The sequence below is a fragment of the Loxodonta africana genome, chromosome 15 (genome assembly GCF_030014295.1).
Source record: "Loxodonta africana isolate mLoxAfr1 chromosome 15, mLoxAfr1.hap2, whole genome shotgun sequence".
In the NCBI taxonomy this organism is placed as follows: domain Eukaryota; kingdom Metazoa; phylum Chordata; class Mammalia; order Proboscidea; family Elephantidae; genus Loxodonta; species Loxodonta africana.
Window position 1 is genome coordinate 35,873,608 of NC_087356.1, and position 21,837 is coordinate 35,895,444.

General features: G+C 44.6%; 2 protein-coding genes across 7 annotated transcripts in view; one reads left to right on the forward strand and one right to left on the reverse strand.

Moving 5' to 3' along the window:
* CTNNA2 (catenin alpha 2) overlaps positions 1-21,837 on the forward strand; it is a 1,142,650-nt gene that overhangs the window by 689,309 nt on the left and 431,504 nt on the right. The gene's annotated exons all lie outside the window — the stretch shown is intronic.
* On the reverse strand, positions 13,336-15,032 carry LRRTM1 (leucine rich repeat transmembrane neuronal 1). The gene has a single exon (XM_003413710.3). It carries the CDS (start codon positions 15,030-15,032, stop codon positions 13,464-13,466), a length of 1,569 nt encoding a protein of 522 aa, XP_003413758.1. The 3' UTR covers positions 13,336-13,463.

A 21,837-nucleotide genomic window follows, 5' to 3' on the forward strand; every position in this document is an offset into this window, starting at 1 on the left:
TATGCAGCTGGGGAGAGGTATGCTGAGACAAGGAAGCTGAGGAGTGAATCTGTTGACACAACTGTAAAGAATTATTATATTAAAAAAGAATTAAAGAAAGGCAGTCACCTGAGGAAGCATCTGTAGTTACAGATCTTGAGCCATGGAATCTTCTAAATGGGTTCCACCTGACTTTGACCAACAGAGAGGGTCATTCCTCCCCTTCCCCCCCTTACTCCAGTTGCTCATTAGTACCCCGACTCTCTGCTCTGTGGAGATCATTTTTTTTTATTACTAAGTTAGTATTCTCTTTACATTAGCCTCTTACAACCACTTCTCAATATCTGCTTTTAAAAACTTAAAGCCTTTCACTTTTCCCTCAGTCTATTTGTGTGAACAAAATCGTGACTCTGTGTTGGTGATGGGATGGGACAGGAACTAAGTCTGCATGAGAACTTATTATTGGACAGCACTGAAGCAGACTGTGTATATTTCTGTCAATCTTTCCAAGAACCTGCAAGGAAGCCATTGGTATGCCTATTTTAGAGGTGAGGACATCAAGGTTCGTAGACTTGAAGTAATAACCTACCCAAGGAAATTTGGCCTACTTGGGTCAGACTCTGTGCTAAATGGTGGGGAACAAAGTCAAGTGAAAAGAAGGCCTTCTCATCAAGGAGGAAACAGTCTCTTGCTTCCCTGGCTATGTAAGGGATCACTATTGACAAAGGAGTCATCAGGACTTAATTCAGAGCAGTGACTAAGAGCAAAAATGCCAACCCTGGGGAGGAGAGTTTGAAGCAAGTGGGCCTCTGAAGTCACACAGTGTGGGTGGCCACACACGCTGCTCCTACCACTACCGCCCCTCCATCCACTACCTTGTATCTCCACATAGTACTCCATAACTTCTGAAGTTCTGTCATTTACATTATCTCATTTGATCCCTACCAGATTTTTGTGAAGCAGACTAAGCAAGGATTATTTTCTGAATTTTATAGACAAGGGAATTGAAGTCCAGAGAGGCAGTGATTTATTTAAGCCAGTAAATGGCAGAGCCAGGACCAGGGCTCTATTAATTCTGTATCCAAAAGTTTTGTTTTTTCTAACACATCAAGAAACCACCAAGTAAAGACAATGCTGGCTGCTGTTGAGAGCAAAAGAGGCTGACAAAACCAAGTCCCCAAATGAACCTGTGGCATCCAAATAACCTCTGATATTTCAATATCAGTTAAGTACTTGGACCTCCTTTGACCTCCTTGGCAGCCTCAATTGGCAACCTACCAGGATACTTTAACTGCTTGTGTCTCTTCCGCAGGTTAATCATTGCCTAGCTTGGATTTGACCCGACAGCACTGGGATTTTTTTTACTGGGTAGCTCAGTGTTTCTCAACCTTTTTTTTCCATTCTTGCTCCCCTAAAGAGCTTTGTAGACTTGCTTTTTCCTAATTGCCCCCTTACTCTGATATTTTAATGCTACAGATATATAGTCTATCTCTTTATGTACTGTATGTATATTTGAGCTTCATACATAAAATGAGTAAGATTTTTGACACCCCTCCCCCCGCAAGAATCAATTTTTGCCCCCTTGGAGGCAGTATCACTGTCATTAAGAATTCATGATGCAGCTCATAACTATGAACTGATTAAAAAAAGAAAATAGAAAGAAAAAAGGAGGGAGGGAGGGAGGGAGGGATGGAGGAATAGGGGAGGGAGAAGCAGGAAGGGGGGAGGAAGGGAGGAGGAAGGAGCAAACAAACAATAAGTAAACAAGACACAAAACACTAAACTGAAGGTGGTCCTCAATTTCCCAGCAACTACAGTTTTCCCTGGTAACATAGACCCGTGTGTTGTGGTTTAACTTTGGCCCAAGTATTCCCAATATTCCTGCCCAGCACTGGGGCAGAGTATGCCTTAATCATTCTGTGAGTGAATCACAAGAAACAGGTTGTGGCTTGGAAGCAAACTCAGCTTTCCATTTCTAATCCCCTAGGTGCAAAATACAGTGTTTCCTCTGACCACACCTAGTCTCTGTGGGCTGGAGTAGGGTCTCTAAGGAGATCAGAGCCTTCCCTTGGGGGAAGTTGGTGATTCACCACTTTGCCTATTGATAGTAACAGCAAAGGAGAACATTTTAGAAATGACTTTTACTTTTCTTCGCCTCATTAACTCCACATTCTGCCTGCCAAACCGGAGAACTAGCAGGAAAGCCGGAAATCACCAGCACAGATGAAGGAAGAGAGGCCCGAGTTGGGGAACTGACTTGCCCAAGGGTCTGCCTCTTGATATGGTAGCTCCTCTCCCAGAAGAAAGTGCCCTCAGTGCATGTTTTCTTATATCTGCTTGGGCAGCATCAAACCATGGCTGTTAGTACACAGAGGAAAAAATCTTTAAATAAACACCAGCAAATTTGTTACTGCTGAAAGATGTATGCTTAGTGTCCCCGGGGCCAGTATGATTTAATATTGCTGATATTAAATAAGAGTTTGGGAGATGGATAACAATTGCAAGCTGTGTAGTAGCTTTCCTCCTTCAGGAATTGACTAGAGATAGCAAACAGCTTGCGTGTGGAAACGAGGTTTGCAGTGTCACCAAAGGCCCACGTGGGTAATGCTTCCTCTAACTGGGCAGCAGCCTGTAGGGCATGTAAATACTGGAATGAGAGTGCCAGATCTGCATGTGTACATGGATGTGTACATGGATGTGTATGCACAACTGTGTGTGCACACACATATTCCAATGGGAGGGCACGTTCACCAGGGCTGCCTGTCCACCGTGGTAAAGCCAAGCCAAATAAGAGCCAGAGCAAAGTCATGCATCAGGTACTGTGGGGGCTGAGGCCTGGGCCATTTGGAAAGCTGTAAAGGAAGCCACATATCCCTTTGGTACCTCCAGGCCTCCAGACTCCATTGTTTTAAAGGCATTAGGATTCTAGAAGCAGATACTGTCTGCCTCTTTATCCAGTAATACCAGTGAGTTGATTGCGACTCATGGTGACCTCAAGTGTTTCAGAGTAGACCCTTCGCCACGTGGGCCTTTCAGTGGTTGTGATCTTTTGGAAGCAGATCTCCAGGCCTTTCTTCTGATGTGCCTCTGGTAGATTCCTACCACCAACCTTTCAGCTAGCGGCCAAGGGCTTAACCATTCGTGCCACCCAAGGGCTTAACCATTCGTGCCACCCAAGGGCCCTCTCCTTTTAGGCTCAATGCTTTCTGGAACTCAGATTATTTGGAGATAATCCTATCACAGAAAAAAACAGGCATGAAAGGGCTTCGGAGTATGACAGCCCTGGTCGTATCTTAGCTCAGCCCTCTCTGACTATGTGACCTTCTCTTATTTATCTTTTATTTAAAAAAAAAAAAAAAAACACTTATCCAGCACCTATCTGTGCCAGACACTGTTGTAGGTACTTATAAAGAATAACTGATTTCATTCTCAATAATAACTGATCTAATTCTCATAACAACTCTTTGTTCCATTTTATAGATGAAGGATCTGAGGATCAGGAATGTTAAATAACTTTCCAGCCACTCGGCCAGAATTTCAGTCCAAGCCTTTTGGCTCCAAAGTCAATGCTGGGCATGCCTTGCTATGCTGAGTGGCCTTGGACAAGTCACTGAACCTCTCTAAACCTCAGTATACGTATCTGTAAAATGGACATATTAATAATGCCTTTCTGCACTAAGTGGTATGAAGGTGTGTTGCAGGGTTTAAATGAGAAAACGTTAAGCATTTAGCAGGTTGCTAGGCACATGTTATTGCTGTTAGGTGCCATCAAGTCAATTTGTACTCGTAGCGACCCCATGTAACAGAGTAGAACTGACCCATAGGGTTTTCTTGGCTGTAATCTCTATAGAAACAGATCGCCAAGTCTTTCTCCCACAAAGCTGCCGGGTGGGTTTGAACCACCAATGTTTTAGTTAGCAACCAAGTGTTTAACCATTATGCCACCAGGATCCCTTGCCAGGCACATACTAAGTAACACCATTGTGGGGGTTGCCTTTCATAAAAGGATCGGGTAGAAGCAGGTGCTTCTTCTGCACACTGTCCTGGTGATCCCTTGCTGATGCCTCACCTTCACAGATGCTATCATCTGCAAGTTACATTTTACTGTGATTCATTCAATAAATACTTAAAAATCCTTGAACAAGAAATGCGTGCTATTTTGATTGAGCAAGTTGAGCGCTGCAATTAGAACTAAAAAATCCGTAACTACTGGTGTGCTACCTTTACTTGCAATGTAGCTACAACAGTTTCTCTCTTTTTTTTTTAACTACAATGTTTTTTTTTTTTCTTTTGTACCTTTATGATTTTTGATATAGTGTGCAAAAAAGGATCAATATGGGAGACTTAGACAAAAGTGGCCTGGGCAGCAGGCAAAAGAGTGAAGCTGAATTCCAAAAAAAAAAAAAAAAATAGGAGGACCATTATTTTTAGAATTAAAAAAAAAAGAATTGCAGGGAAATATAGATTTCACTGCAAACACAATCGCTATGGACAGAGCAGAGACAGTGAGAAGAAATCAGAGGGTGTGCTTGTGCTGCAGCTGAGGGACAAATGACAGGATTGCCTTGGCCAGCTGAAGACAGATTGTTGAATTGTTCCATTAATTGTGTGTAACTTGGCTGTTCCAGACCTTTCTGTGGCAGTCGAATCCCAGCTTTTGCTTACTGCTGAGCCTTCTCATTTTTATCCAAGGCTGCTTGCAATCTCTCTGAGATAGAAGTCTGGTCACATGGTTTGCAATATTGAGAATTCTTAATTGATAACAAACACGCTGATGGTGGACATGTAATAGGACCTGACTCTTAAAGAGGGCATTGGTTTAAGGAGGTAAAATACACTGGAAGATTCCATCTTTATGCTGGCTTTATTTTAAGCTCTGTAAACTGTTGGCGGATCTGGTCTCAGACATAAGTAACCACCTGAGTTGTTTCATTTGAAAGGGACAGTGAAGGATCTCCTGACCAAATATTTATCACCCAGCTGTTCCAGTGTCTGAAATTTGAGTATTGGAGCTATTTCTTTAGGTTATTTTTCTCCAAAGATCTTTGTTTACGCTGCAGATATCTCTGGGTAGCATTGTTATCACCATCCATCCATCAGTGTTCTCCTAGAACCTAGTTTTCAGATTCTTTGAAGAGTTGATGGCAGTGGGCTGAGTGGAAAGGAAACACTTTGGTGCAAGGGGTATTTGGGAAGAGTTGGTATCTATCTGGATGTCTCAGAGGCATCACCATGGAGGCACCAGGTTCCTGTGGCAAAGAAAAGAGTATCAGGCATGGAGCAGGGGCACAGATGGGGCTGTGGTGGGACTGTGTTGACAAATCTTGTAATTGCCCAGATTCCAGTTGGAGAAGGAGGAAGTATGGGAGAGTGTGTTTAATGTATGTTCTCCAGAACTCCCCTGGAAGAGTTATGGACTTTTGTATTTTGAACAGGACGAGTCCTGTCTCATAAGGACACAGGCAACCAGAAAAGGAAAAGATAAAGTGGTAGATGGGGAAGGACTCCGAATTTAGAAGAGGCAGTTCTGGGTTTCGGGCCTGGCTGTAGCTTGGGAAAGTTCATTAAGCTCCTCTGATCTGAGTCTTGTTACCTTCGAAATGGGTAAAGTTTGTGTCTGCCTTGCAAGATTGTTGGGAAAATTAAATGAAATAATGAATGTAAGCAGCGCTTTGTAAACTAGAGGGTGCTGTGAAACAACTTGCAAGCACACGTATGCTTGTGCATTTCTCTCATATCAGCCCCACCAGGTAGAGTCAAGGTAGGGCCTTCTCACTTACCACTGGCCCTGCTCATCCCGGTCACCACCCCACCACGGATTTTTAAAGAGCTACAGTTAGACCTGTGGCTCTGGAGGTTGCCTGAACTATACACGCTGTGATTCTTGTGACCTTCTAGCTCAGTGGTTCTTAACCTTGGCTGAACTTTGGAGTCACCCGTGAAACTTCAAAAAATCTCCCCACTCCAAGGCCACACCCCAGACCAATTATATCAGGCTCTCTTGGGGTGAGACCCAGATGTCAGTAATTATTAAAGCGTCCAGGTGACACCAATGTGTAGCCAAGGTTGAGAAGCTGAGAAGCACTCTCCTACTGAGCAAAAGAGAAAGAAGGCCACATCTAAACCATGTTTTGTTTGTTTGTTTTCCCCTCATAAAGCAGGGCAAAAATTAAAAAAAAAAAAAGGCTTTCTAACACTGCATTCAAAAGAAGTAAACAGCCAATGTGGTAGATCAGAAAAAGACAGAAATGACTGAAAAGGATTGAAGAGTCAGTGAACCACAGCTACTTATGGTGATTACTTGAGCAACTAATCTGGAAACTCCATCCCCTCTCAATTTTTCTCTTCTCCTTCTCCTCCTTTTCCCTTTCCCTCTCCCTCTGCCTTCTAGCTCTCTACCTTGCTGCCTATCTCTATGTCCTTCTCTTCATCCTTCCATTTCTCTATCTCTTTCTCTGTTTCTCTCTCATTTTACTAAAGGGCTCTGAACTCCTAAGAGCAATTGTGGTCACTAACCCACAGTTAATTACTTTAGGAGTCCTATACAAATATGTTTCTGCACCCGCAGCCCCCAGCGGCATTCCTCTGCTCTGCTTATTGCTCCTGCTTCACAGCACATCCCCATCCCCATGTCTCACGTGTGGGTAAGTGTGAGTGCATGGCGTGTCCTCTCTAGGATTTCCTTTCAACACTTCCAGCACATTCTAAAAAACAGTTTTTCCCACCCACACATGCCTGAGTGTTGTCATCTCTGTTTTCCTGTATCCCCACCCACGACTCTGAAGACCCTGTCTCCCTGTGATTCTCTATCTACCTTTTCTTATTCATATGCAGGCAAGCCTTGATGAATCAGAATGTCTGGGGAATGAGAGTTCAGGAAAATTTTAATTTTCTGGTTAAGTGACACTAGCTTGAAAACCCCTTTTGTTTCATGTTTTATTGTTGGGGAAAACTGTAAAATAGAAGCACAGAACTGGAAGGATTCTTAGGGAATATCAAGACAAATCCTTGACTCTTCCTAAAGGCAAAGAAACAAAGGCCCATTGAAGTAAGATGATTATCAGATGATCACAAGGCATGTCCTTAGCAGCACCAGTTCTAAAGACCAAGTCTCCTGATTTTACATCCTGTTTCTTCTAGAGGTGGCTAGCTCACAGCTCTCACACCTGGCCTGCAGAAAGGTTTTGGTTAACCAGGAGCAGTCAAATGGGAATTGTCTGCTAAAAAGTGAATTCTCCCATCCCCTCATAATGCCATATGTCAGTGAACTTCACTCATCTATGTTGCCTGTCTGGCCCCAACTGCATTTCAGTTTGAGGTGCCTGCCTCTCTAGACCAGCCTCCTTCTGAGGTCTGAGATCACCTCTCTGATTAATAGCCCACTCTCCTCACTAGACTGAGCGCATTGATTTAAAAAAACTGAGGCTCAGTCCCACCTCAGAGACATCCCAGGCTGGATTGGAGAAAGCACAGACAGGTGGGCTGAGTTTGTTTAGACTCCAGAACACCTCCTGGAAGGAATATCACGTTTCTCATTTTCCTTCTTGTTAATTAAATCTCCACTGTTAGCTTGATTTGATTTTTATTTTCTGTTTCCTAAATGAGGGATTGCTTAAGCAAAAGTGGGTCAATTGAGGGTTCTAACTAGTTTTGTCCCAGTTAATTTAAGTTTTGCCATATGTTCTTTGAGAAGCATGTGTTAACTACAGCTCCTTTTGCCTGATTGGCAACCAACCTGAGGGTTTTTAATTTAGGCGTCTGGTTTCCTGGCAAGAACTAGGAAGATTAAAAGGGACTAGATCTAGGTGAACCAAAACCTAATTCATCAGAAAAGTCACCTCCATTGGTTCAGGCAGCCTTGCTGCTTTACATCATGAAACAGGGCTTCTCAATCTTGGCACTCTTGACAATTTGAGTCAAATATATATATACACACACATATCTGGGGATGTGTGATGTCTTATGCATGGTAGAATGTTTAGCAGCATACTTGACCTCTATCCACTAGATACACACCCTCCACCCTGTTAACAAATAGACATTACCAAAATGTTCACTGGGTGGCAAATTCACCCTTGTTGAGAACCACCGACATAGAGGTATAGTCCATCTAATAGTAAAAAAAGCAATGCAGATAAATCCCTGACAGTAACATATGGATGCCCATACCTTACCATCTCTGAGTCCAGAGTCCTCTGGTAAGATGCTGGACTGAACGATTACTGGATCTTTGCTCCCATAGGCCTGTGAAAGGCGTCCTCGATTGGCAGAGCCCTGAATTACGCAATTAGCAGGGGCCCGAGCAAAGGAAGTTGTTGCCAGAATTTTTGCCTTTGAACACTGCACCCATATTATTCAACAAGAATGCACTGGGCATGGACTCTGTACCCAGACTAGTCCCAGGCTCTTTGCTGGGTGGAGTAGGCCATTCAAGGAAAGAGAAACCAGGTGTAGCAAAAAGGCCACCACAATGGACCTCAGTGCTCCCACTTACTATTTGGATGACTCTGCACTAAGTACTTAACTTCTCTAACCTTGGGTTCCTCATCTAAAGATAAGGTTCCTAGCACCTCCCCTTACTCTTCAGTAAATTTTATTTTCCTCCATCTCATTTTCATCTGTGACTAAACCTTAAAGATGCAAAAGCCAGACCCTTTGCTTTGGATTATAAAAAAAAAAGTCTTAAGAAATCAACTCCAGTTGTAGAAAAAAAAAAAAAAAAGTTGTAGAGGAAGGCTAAAAGATGGTGCCCAGTCAGGAATAAGAATTTTGTTTCCTGAATCCCTGGAAAAGAATCATTGCAGAGCATATTTTTAATGGCAAAATGTGTATTTCCTAAATCCTGAGGTGGAAAATACTCTCAAAAGAACTCATTGCCATTTGTTGGCTGTCACTAGGAGAGAGCAGGCATACACTCAGGGGTGGATTAACCAGCAAGCACATGGTATGCACCCACTTTCACTGAGCAAAGCACGCACGGGCTTAACTGTATTTACTTACTAATCTGTGGTGAGCAGTTTCACAGGGGTTTCGCCACATCTTTGACGTGATGGGGCACAGGTGGAATTTTGCACTGCAAATTGGTGGGAAGGCATAATTGGGCCTGTGCGTACCTAGCTTATTGGGTAATCTGACCCTGCACACTGTTGCGTCATCTGAGGGACCCAGAAGATTCCCCTAGCCTGCAGAACATCCACTGACTATTCACGAATGTCTGGAAATGAAGGTGGCCATGTTAATCCTTTATACCTCAAATGTGACTGAGTTTATTAGATTCTTTCCTGAGAGAAAGAACGAGGATAATTAATGCTAGAGGGTAGTCATGTAATGGGGTGTGTGTGTGTGTGTGTGTATACAGTTATATATATGGACATGTATTTGATTATATATGTATGTGTGCGTATATGTAACGTCCTTCCAAACTTATTGCAGGAGCCTCTTTAGCTGTCACATTCTAGTTAATTCCTTTTGGCATATCTAATGTCATTTGGCATTCCATCCATGGCAAATCCAAATCAACCTATATAACCACCCATCTAGAGAAGATAAGTGATTATTACTTTGACTAGGCTGAATCATTATGATACCCATCCTCCAAAACAGATATGAATCCTGGTCTTCCCATAGTGCTTTCTGTGAGAGGGCTATCTGATGACCCACCAGTACCCCCTTCTATACGGCCATGCCAGATAACAGAATGGCGGCAAATTTGCTGACAAGTCAATTAATATAACCCAGAAACACGGGCAGCCCCTAGTCCTTTCGTGATCTGTGTGCAGTTGCTTAGGAAACTTGGGAGGAATAACAAGTGGCTTTTGCCCCTCTGATTACCTACACATACTCATAAATGTGTTGTTGACGATAAGTCAAACCAAATGCCTGCTTTCCTAGAGGCAGGGAGAAAAGGTAAGCACTCTTACACTTTGAGGAGCTTGGAAGAATATAAAAACAGTTAAAAAAAAAATGCTTCCTTTCAATGGAATAACCTTTTGTTTGCGATGCAACTTTATAGTCTTGGGGAGCATGGGACATGTTGTAGGGTATGTGGGCTGGCTAGTTTGGCTGAAGACACTGTCAGGGCTGGAGTTTCTCGGTGTGCAGACCTAAGGATGAATTTCATTTAATCTGCTCCTTCTGGCACAAGGACTTAAAAAACTACTAGGGCTAAAACTGGTTCCAGAATGTCATTTGTCTTTTGAAAAGGCTTCTTTCTGTATAAATATTCGAAAAACCTCAATACCACTGCTGAACTTTAATCAGCTGGGGAAGTACTGTAAATGAAGGGTTAATCCATCACAATGCCCAGGAAGAGATGTGAATTGTGGCCATAAATTCTTTTCAGAGAGCACAGGATTATGAGATTAGCACCCTCTGTAGGTAGAACAACAACAACAACAACAACAAAGGCACTACACCTTTAAAAATTAGACTCCCTTTTAACTGCTCAGAAGTTTGCTTAGATGGGTCAGAGCAAGTTTCTTGAAGCTTAGAGGTTAATTAATTTGCAAAAGACAAGATTTCAAGCGTCACAAAACCTTAGTTAAAACTACCACCTTCCCTGATCCTTTCCCTCTCCCTCCCCCCTGCTATTCTCCAAAGCCAGGGGAGCATGAGCAGGAAATGCCGTGAGGTAAATGCTTCTGTGTTGGACACATATTTGCTCGCTGTGTGGAAAGCATAGACACACTGCGCAGAAATGTACAGACACACACATAGTAAGAACACAGCCTTCTAGGGCCATCATTTGTTCTCAGGGTCTCAGATTGCAGACCCCTTTTTATCATGGTCTTTCATTAGCTTTTACTTGGACTTAAGTATCTTTCAGGCACACGGTGTTCAGTTGCATGAGGCGGGGGGTTGGGGGAGGTAACAACATAAAACAAGATGTGGTTATTCTCTTTCTCCTGGCCACTTAAAAAAAAAAAAAAGTCTTTGGGGAGAGCCGATAAACTGTAGTTCCTAATACCCATATTTCTAGCGGTGGTGGTGATGGTAAGGGGAGCCTGTGCTTTTAAAGTTTGCCAGAAAGGCTTTGCTTCTGAAAGCTCTCCCCCTACGCACAGCAACACAACCCTGAATGCACCCAGCCCGAGCAGCTCTTGACACTGGAGTCCTATAGCCTTCCTGTGAGATTAAATTAATGGACTCAAAGGAGCTCTCCTTCAACTGCCATAATTTGGGATTTTTCAAAAAAAAAAAAAAAAGTATGCTGTCTTCTAGAAAAAAAAAATTTTTTTTTCTAGAGGTGGGCTTAAATTATAGACGAGCAGTACAGCCCTGAGAGAAACTTGTTCCTGCTAGCCCCTGCCCTCCAAGGGGTATGCTAGTTAAAATAGCAACCCCAAATGATCATGCATAGACTGACTAAATCCCAAACCCCCTCCTCAAAGTTACCAAACAAAGCAACTCTCTTCTTGAACATTAACAGTCTGAAAGGGTGTTTACATGCATGGTGTGTGTCATAATGTCATGTTTTAATTACAAATGAAGCAGGATCAAGTTTCCTGGTCAGGAAGAATGAGCTGGTGTGTATGTGCGTGTATGTGTGTTTCAAAGAAGCTCTCTCCCTAGGCTGGACATCTGAAAAACATTTGCAAAATGTCTCTTGAAGAGCCTCTTAAAGCAATATTGTTAGGCATAGTGGTTTCTCCATAGGTAAAAGAGAAACGTACCACCAGGCCTTAGTTTAGGTGCACCTCCTGCTGATGCCATTGTGCATTTCAAAAAGCTGACTTGGCCTCGTTTGGTTGGTGGCTGGAGGTGTTTGCATTTTCAGGGGTGGTAGTGTTTTATTCTTCCCCATTCCTCTTTCTGTTACTTGGACTTCTCAAGAAAAAAAAAAAAAAAAGCCAACCTCTAGTATCATTTAGGAGGGTAAACGCCTGAGTTTGAGAAAGCCTTCTGGACATGGACAACACTGCTTCAGTTTTTACTGTGTTTTTTTATCCATGACAGTTTATTTCAATCATGCATTGGCTTAATTGTCAGCTAGTCAAAGACCCCTCCCTTCCGACACACACTCCTCCCCTTCCTCTGTACCCACATCCACCAACTGCTACTACCACCACCTCCTCACTCTTCTGGTTCAAAAAACAACCTAAATCTCACTGATGGAACCTGAAACGTATAAGGGGATAGGAAGGGGCCGTCATTGCTCTGAACACAGAAGAATAAATAAATAAATTAATTAAAAAAAAACAGGAAAAGCAAGCATTACAGGAAAGGGCAAAATCTCAAATGAAACAGCTTTTCTGTCTTGGGTTAACAAATGCTCACTGGTCTTTATTATTTTCCATTATAATTTCTAGACTCAGTAATATGCAGACACATTATCAAAGGACAATCCCCACCTTCCACTGGATCTTGGCTGCCCCTAATGTCTCCTGCTACAAGTCATTACCCTGTAGGCCTTTCTCCCGTCCTCCTAGGTAGGATTTTTTCATCTTCTCCCACAGTAACTAGGAATGTGCTGTCACTGCTTGCGGCAGTCTCAGCAATGTGCTCTAGAAGCACAGCTTTCGTGGCTAAGCACTTGGACTCTGCCTCACTCCCTCCAGCTAGACTACAGGCAGGAGGCACCGAGGGGCTCTCTTTCAGAAGGGAGGGTATGAAAAGGGGCCCAAATGCTACTAAGTCTGGTGACTTCAGGGGCATAAGAGAATTATGAACAGGTGGCATTGGAGAGTGAGATTTTAAATTGATTTGAAAGATGGTTACATTATGTGCAAAAATGTTTCTTGTTCACAGGCTAAACTGTCTGGCACTGCCTTTTAAAAGCCATTTGCAATGATCTCTGCCTTAAAAACTGAGCGTGATGCCAGTCTTCAGCCAGTCTTTCACTTGCTTTAAAGTGGTTAGACTGCATTTTTCCCCACAATCTCAAAAAATAATATAAAGGTTCTTGCCAGGCTTCAGTCCTTGCTCATGTGGATTAAATCAGCCTCAATCATTACCCTGATGAGCTTTTTTGTCCTTCTTAAAATTCCAAATTGAACCTGACTACTTTTGCTGTTGGATTTTCCCTCTGGTCACTGGGTACCCCCAAGGGAGGACATTTTAACTGTTGCTTCTCTTGTAACACAGGTAGCAATTCATTTAGGTTACACCAGTCTGTAAAAACTGTAAATGCTATTTTATTTTAAACATTTTAGTTTACAAAAAAAAAAAAAAAAAATCAATGATTGGTACCTTTTTACACTCTCAGATTCCTGAATATGGACAGATCTTCAAAGGGAGGAAGGAGTTCTCATATGAAATTTAAGATAAGACTGTCCTGAAGGTTGTGGGGTGGGGTGTTGTTGTGTTTTATTTCGTTTTTAAGACACAATAAAGCTAAAATGTCAAGTCTCTGGGAGAGATCCCCTTACAGTTTCAGTCAAGGAGCATTAGAGTACAGACAAGGAGACCCCAGCCTGGCGCCCGCCGGCCCGCCCCGGCTGCCCAGACGTATTTGGTAGCGCACGGGTTGAGAGCCACTGGGACAATCACACCTCGCATTCCCTCGCGGGCTGCTGGTGGCAGGTACAGGAGCCGTACTCGTTGATGATCACCAGGGCTCCCTCAATGTGGTTCGGTTTGTAATCAACGTAGTATTCCTGGGCAGACATGGCAGCCATCTGATGCATGGTCTGTTTCTGCTTTTGCTTTCTGCGCTGCGTGACAAAGCACTGTCTGAGTTGCCTGAGGCTGGCAGGGAAACACTTCCAGGACACATAAAGCACCAGGACCACGATGAGGAAGGAGAAGATGAGGGCCATGGTGCCCGTGACCACCTTGTGGATCTGTACCGCGTTCTCGGCGTGCTCGCCGCCAGGGAGAGCCACGGTGGCAGGCTCCAGCGTGCCGTCGGGCTGCCCCTCCTGGCTGTCCGCGAGCGTGGGGATCGGACTGGCGGGGGGTCCCTGGTCAGTGTGGTTGGTGACGGCCGAAAGCAAGTGGCCACTGGTGGGCTCGGCCCCATCCTCGCACAGGTGGAAGGCGTACACCGCGTCCAGGACGTCCTCGCCCTGTGCATACTCGGGGCTGGCGCACTGCAAGTTGCCATCGTAGCGCCCCTGGAAGTTGCTGAGCCACGAGGCCAGGGCGCACACGTTACGACCGCAATCCCACAGGTTCCCGGTCAAGGTGATGCTCGTCAGCGACTTCCAGGAGTTGAGGATGCGGGGCTCGATGTAGGTGAGGCGGTTGGAGTCCAGCTGCAAGGACTGCAGGTGCGGCACCGTCTCGAACACATGGGGCTCCATGTACTCGATCTCATTGCCCGACAAGTCCATTTTCTCCAGGTTCCAAACCCAGTCCAGCGAGCTGACCACAATGGCCACCTTGTTCCTACGCAGGCAGAGAGAGTGCAGGGAGATGAGGCGCGGGAAGTGGGCGAAGTTCACCTTGACCAAGTCGTTGTGCTCCAGGTGCAGCTCGGTGAGCTTGAACAAGCCGGCGAAAGAGTTGCGCGCCAGGCTCTTGAGCTGATTGTATCCGATGTCGAGAAACTTGAGGCTACGACAGTCCTGGAAGATGCGCACGGGCACAAACTGGATGGCGTTGGCTCGCATGTGCAGCGTGGTGAGCTTCCGCAGCCCGTGGAAGAGGTCGGGCGCGAGCGCCTGCAGCTTGTTGTTCGAGAGGTCCACGCTGCGCAGGTTGGGCATGGGCCGGAAGGTGGTGTTGGCCAGTTGGGTGATCTGGTTGGAACTCAGCGTGAGTTCCTTAACTCGGCGCAGTTTCTGAAAGGCGTCCCCCTGCACCGAGCAGATGTGATTGTGATCCAGATAGAGCCACGTGAGCTGCATTAACCCCGTGAACTGGCCGGCGCGCAGCTCCGAGAGGCTGTTGTAGCGGAGGGACAAGCCCAGCAGGCCGGACAGGTTGTGGGGCGCCTCGGTGAGGTTGAGCGCCTCGCAGTACAGCAGCCGCCCCTCACACCGGCACAGCTGCGGGCACCCGCTGGGGGCGGCGGGCAGCATCTGAAAGCAGGCCCCCAGCAGACACAAGACCACCCCCGAGGGCCTCCTCAGCAGCCAGTATAGACAGAGACCGAGCAGCAGGAAATCCATTAGCGAGAATCTTTCCAGAGAGGCTGGAGAATGTCCATTGGAAGCGCTGGGTCAGAAATCTACATCATATTTTATTCCGGGGGGGGGGGAGGGGGAGAAAAGGGCAAAAATCAAATAAATATCTAGAAATAAAGAAGGACCCCCCTCCCCAAAACCACACATTCACCTCTAAGCATGCAGAAAGCTGGCAGCATGCGAAGTTCCCAGCTACGGAAAGATCAAAGAGATGGTGATTTGGTCCATGTTAGATGCTGCAGCAAAGAAAAGGGAGAAAAAAAAAAATCTTCGGGAAAGAATTTAATTAAAAAGTGTCTTACCCACCCTTTTCCAGAGAGTGACAACCTCCATTCAGCTGCTCCCTTTGTGTGCAGGCTAATTATATGCAGGGCGAGAGAAGACCCCTCTGTGTTCCCGAGGCAGCCCCGGTCCGCGGCCGGCGGATCTGGCAGGCGCACAATGTCTCACTTTGCTGCTCGGCTCGGGGCTGCAAGGGCGGCCGGCGAGGTGGGGAGGCGACTTCTAGGACCCGCAAGTTTCCCAACTACGTGCCGGAGCCCGGGCTTCGCCTTCCTGCGGTCGTTCTTTCCCTCTGCAGTTCGGACTGTGACGTTGTGGGGGAAAAAAACTCCAAACTCGGGGCTCGCGACTCCCCAGAATTTGACAGCCTGGTTAATGTCCGTCATTGGAAACGACCACTGACCGGCGCCACCTTTTACTCCGCCGAGACCGCCTGCCATTCGCGCCCGGGGCGGCTGCAGGGAGCGGGCTCGCTCATGCTTTGCGGGCAGCGAGGAGGTGCGGGCGGCGCGGGCGGCGGCGGCGGGGAGCGTCGTGCGGCGCCCGGGCGCCTTCCTCCGCCGGCAGTGTGCGGCGCGAGCTTGCACAGGCACCTAGTGCTCACTGAGTGTCGTAAGCTGCTCACGATTGTGCGTCTTCCCCGAGCACCTCAGACATGGGCAGATTGAAAAGGGGTGGGCATAAAACCAACATTGTACCGAGCCACTAAAGTAATATATGTTCTTTGATGAAATGGAAAACACTTTCAGCTTTTTGGTCCATATTTTAAAAAGGGGAGGGGTGGAGGTAAGGGTGGCATCAGCCACGACAAGAAATTTCCAAGTAGGAAGCTGAAATATTCTGTTCTCTCCCCCTTCTCTTTCAGAGGATTTTTTTTTTTTTTCTCCTTTAAAGCTGTCTACGTATAAGAGATACGTAGGAATCTGTAGAGAAATCAACATTTGGTCCTTTGCTTTAGAAAAGCAACTTGAGAGGAGGCAGGGGAAGTTGTTTTTTTTTTTTTTTTTCCTTGCGGGCGCTGGAGTTGTGCGGTTGGCCAACCCTTTTTGGTGGTGGATGGAGGAATGCTGTCCAAACCCAGCTGGCTTGGGAAGCCATCCCAGTCCCTGTGGGTGAGACCCAGGGTGGTAGAAAAGGATGTCTGTGTACAGGGAGGCTTGACTGAGATATCACTGGGGCTTCACCATTCTCCATAGATAGCTGTGGGGTTCCCGTGGATTAAAGACAGACTGCCGCGTGACACAGGAGGGGTGACCCCTGACGTGCAGGTCATGGTGATGACTGTGCCCTGCAGGATGCCGTACTCCAGAAAAATGCACTGGAGAATGGATGGGGAAGGGGTACACAACACATAATGAAGCCTACCTCCTTTCATATGCACACCCCTAATTTAACTTTGAGAGCTAGCTACTAGATTGTGCTCCTTTTCCTCAGAGTATGAAGAGCACCTTTATCTGATGTCTGATTATTTCCATTCACAGCCATTTGTAGGTAGGAGTTCTTACAATAAGCTCTCTCCCTTCCAACTGGTGTGGGGAGGGGGTCCGCATTGCTAAAGGCAGGTATCTGTTGGCCCCCTGTAAAAATAAAAATAAATTAATATCCTCAAAGATGGCTGAGAAATCTGGCTGGGAAGAGTGAGTGTGGGCAAGTTTACCTTCTTGACAAGGATGCCCAAAGAGGTGACAGAGAGAATCAAGTGTGAATCTCCAGCTCCTCTCTTTGAATTTCCATCATTTCTGCCTCAAATTGAAAATCAGTGGGCATTATCTAGAGTGGTATTCACTTTGATAGGAATGAGGGTGGATTACCAGAGCTCCCAGGTTTGATTGACTTTAGATAAGAACTGGTCGTTCCTTAGCATTCAAGCTGAAGGGGCCAACCCATAGAATCAAAGTCACTGAAGACTGGAGGTACTTTTCAGGAAAAGTCATATGAACAAAGGCATGAATCATTCCATTTTATATTCATCTGAGCTCTGCCCTGGTCATTCATCTCAGAGATGCTTCATTTAATTGCAAGGAACACAAATCTGAAATGTCTGAGACATCACATGTTGTCTTCGGATCTAGAAGAGACAGTAGAAAATCAACCTCCTTAGTTCGGTACATGACGAAACTGAGGCCCAGAGACATCAAGGGATCATCTAAGGTCACACAGCCTTACTGGCACAGATAAGTTTTCTGATGCCCCTCCCCAACATGGTGTTCTTCCTTTGCCATTCTTGGTGGTCGCCTCTCCATCGCTCTAATCTGTCTAACTCGGGACCTAGCACCTGCAAGTTTCATCCTGGCACCTCTGAGGTGCTGCAGAACACTTTAACAGACAATTTCACCATTAAGTGGTTTCACCTCTTGCCAATCCAATTATTCCTGACAGCAGGCTGGCTGATTGAGCCATAAACTCTAAAAGGTTTGGGGGAGGGGAGCATTGGACAGGGGTAAACAGCGGCCAGCCATTCAGCACACATTGCAAGTACAAGCCACCCAATCCCCATGGCTGCTGGGAAGAAAATCCTCCCAATGCAGGCAGCTTGGCAAAGCAATGACAGATGCTGCCAAATGGGCAAGAAGAGGTCCCACTTTGGATGTCACTTGATTTGTCAAGCCGGTACAAAAAGGCAGACAAGAGTTGAGTGTTGGCAATAAGAAGAATAAAATTAAATTCACTGCATTTATATGTGAGCTTTCTTCTAAGTATGCTACCCAAAACTTAGAAGATGCTTATAGGTTGTAGCTAATACACACACACACACGCACACACACACACACACACACACATTGGTTTTCACGTTATTATCCTGATAGTGATTTCATCTGGATGGTATCTTTAAGCCTTTCCCACCTCTAATATGGCAAGTTTGCATCTTTTTTACAGTTTTAAACCCCTTGGCAGAACCGTATACATTAACAGATTGAAATGAGCTTTATTGAAATTTAGCTATTCTAAGTCATCTAAGTTGCAGAATCCCAATTTATTATGTATTTAAAGCATACCAGCACTGATTAAATCAATGCAAATCAGGTTAAATAAGAACAACATGAATCAAGTGTTGCAGCAAAGTTGAGTTGAGAAACGACAACTTTTGAGTCACCACAGCAAGTTAATATGGCTGTTTTTCACGAGTTTTAATTTCATGCTTCTAAGTGTCCAAGATGCTAAAAAGGAGAAAGAGAAAATAGTTCACCTAAAGTTCTCTTTCCTCTTGTTTTTTCCTCTTATACTTCTGTACCTGTCTTGTGTGAATGACTAATTCAACAGTTATAATGTGGCCATTGTGTGTACTTGGTCAGTCTCCCAGTCTGAGTTTACCGTGGGTACCTGTTGGTGGCTGTCTTCTTCAGTGTTGGGTGTCTGATGAGACATTGTATGGACTTTGCAAACACTCCTCCCATTTTTCTGTTTGTATGGGAAATAAGATTGAGCCTGTTGTAACTGAACCACTATAGCAAAAATTCTAATAGCTGGTGTCAAGAACACTACCCTGAACCATCAGACAAACGTGTTTGGGAACTGAGGTCAGACCATCAGCCTGGGGTCAGAAAATCTTGAAAATGTGGACTCAGCAAATAGGAAGGAAGTCTTGGGTACTTGAGGTGTGAGTCACAATCTGGACCTAAGGAAATGTGGAGATAGAAGGGAGAAACTCATGGAGCAAACTTGGTGGGCTTGAAGGAGAGAGAGGTAGATAATCCCTTCTCTCCTCAACTTTATAAATTAACCTCTGCGTAATAAACCCTTCTGCTTTTTCTTGGTCTTCATATTGTGGCAGCAGGTCATAGGCATTTTTTAGAGGGATGTGTCACGACTCTCCCATTTTGTCTCAACTGAAGGCCACCTCCGGTTTGTTCATTTTAGTTTGTGAATCAAGAGGTGCAGGTGAAAAAGCCTGAAATGAATGTGTATTCTGGGGATTGGCCTTCCATTAGTAGTCTTTGTTAGTGTTCAAGGAAAGAGAAATTCAAGTGGCGATTTTAATATTCTATCATTGCTAGTACCAGCCTAGACCTTGATCTTTATGCTGTTGTCTTTAATTTTCAGCAGCACTGAACCATGGCTTTGCTTTAAAAAGAAACATTGAAAGGAAGATGGGGAAGGGTGGGAGTCACAATTTCAGAAGGAGAGAATTAACTCTGTCGTTTCAAAGGGCACACACCATACAACTGGCATTTTCTAGGTGCTCTAAAGATGTGTGTGAAGACTAAGAAGGAGGACCTTAAGGCTTTTCTCAGGAGATCTACTTAGGAGAAACAAAGTAGAAAGGGGAGGATGTTTTCTTACCAAATTTTATTTTCCTCTTAAAAACAAGGTAGTAGTATTATGGATAGCAATAAAGAAAGAATCTGGCATGTGCAATGCATGGTGTGAGTAATGGAAGTAAACCAAAAAAAAAAAAAAAAAAAATACATTGACTCAGTCCCTTCCTCTAGGAACTTCAGATAAGAAAGAGAGGCAAACACTGAGGAAATTCCTAGATATTACTTGCTTATATATTGCTCAGTGCTTGAGAGGAAATGACTGTAGAAGACACAAATGAAAAGAGTTGACAGGTCAAATGTGACCCTTGCTGGAAAACTCCCTTGAAGGACATAAAGTTTATAAAGTTGTTTAGTGACTCAAGACATAGGCACAGTGGCAGAAGGGGGTGGGCATCATGAAGGGATACCATAAGTACAGGTGTGGGACTTAGGATGCTTACATCATCATGAGTAGATTAATCCCCTGGTAGGGAAGGGAAAGGTAGAGAGGAACAAGTAGAATCTCAGAGTTGGAGGGAGAAAGGCAGTCAATAAAGGGCTTCTAGTGCTAGACTGATAATTTTAGTTTGATATGTTCTTCTAGTCTCCAAGGCTCAACACCTTAGCATTATCTTTGATTCTTGTAATAAAACCATGGGTTTATCTTTAAGTTCATGAGGACTGTCATGCTATCCTTGGCCCATGTCTACAGGTTTTCTGTGCACTGCCATATGTTCTTATCATATCATGTTATGCTAATTTCTGAGCTTTACACTAACTCCATCTTAGCTTAACTTCATTCCAACTCTTCTTCAAGGTTGATGTCAAATCTACTCTATGACCCTTTAAGTGATGCCCAGCCCCTTCCCTCCAAGTAAAGTCATCGTTCCTTCTGAACTTCACTAACAGTTTACCTGGGTTTCTTATGCAGAGGTTAATTTATAAGATTGAGGAGAGAAGGAATTAACCCACCTCTTCTTCCTTCAAGCTACACTCCTGGCCTCTCCATCCCACCAAATTTGCTCTATGAGCTTCTCCCTTCTATATCCACGTTTCCTTAGGTTCAGATTGTGTTTTGGCAATGTGAGTCACACCTCAAGTACTCCAGACTTCCCGTTTGCAGAATCCACATTTTCAAGATATTCTGATCCCAGACTGATGGTCTGACCGCAGTTCCCAATCATATGGTTATCTGATGGCTTTGGGTGCTATTCTTGACACGCAAATTGTGTAGTCCTATTTACTTTATATCAGAGTGGCAATAATTTCTAATTATAGTATTTTAGGCCTGAACTCACTGCCAACAAGTCGATTCCAACTCATGGCGACCCTATAGGACACAGTAGAACTGCCCCTTAGGGTTTCCAACGAGTGGCTGGTGGATTTGAACTGCCGACCTTTTTGGTTAGCAGCCACAGGACGTCATAGCTCTCAACCACTGAGCCACATGCTCCTTAGACCTGAAAGGGAACTCAGATATCTTGGAGACTAGAAGTAGAAAGATCTCAACTGGAGTTATGCTTTTCCATTTGTTATCAACAGAATAGGGCTAAGGATGGCTCTCTTAAAGGGTACTTGGGGGGAATTAAATGAAATCATGTATATTAGAATCTTGCAACTCACAGTGTGGGGCTGGGACCAGTGGCATGGGAACTTGTTAGAAACGCTGAAGTTCAGCCTTCTCTCTTGACCCACAGAAACAGAATCTGCATTTTACCATTAAAAAAAATTAGGCCCACATAATTCATGTACATGTTAAAGTTTGGGAAGTCTAACCTGAAATAAAAAGCCAGGTATCCTTGAATCCCTAGTTTTATAGGTTAGGAATTAAAGGTCCAGAAATATCAACTGATTGCCCACCATTGGTGGAAGACTTGGTACAAGAACCTCTTAACTGATGTCTCTCCTATTAGATTTTACATACATAGAATGCAGGGACTAATGTGTATTACAGTCCCTAGCACTTAGTGGGCTCTTAATAAAGGTTGTTTTTATGAATGGTACACTGGGAAATGTAATTCGAAGTAGTTGCTAACTAGCTTTAAGTGTCCTCTGGCAAGCTTCTTTCCATATTATCCTGGTAGTTAGTCATGTTCTGACATCTGGCATAAAGACTTTGGTGACAGGGCCCTGAATCAGGTAGAGTTCCATGGTGATTGCTTCTTCACACATGTGAAGGCTGTGAAAGAATTAGGACAGCAGGTCAGGGTACATTAGAGCTGCCCTCCCAGAAAACTATGTCACCAAAATTTGCTTATGTTGTGCCTCAA

Coding starts and splice junctions, on each gene's coding strand:
- LRRTM1 (XM_003413710.3), bottom strand. CDS start 15,032: ATGGATTTCCTGCTGCTCGGTCTCTGTCTATACTGGCTGCTGAGGAGG.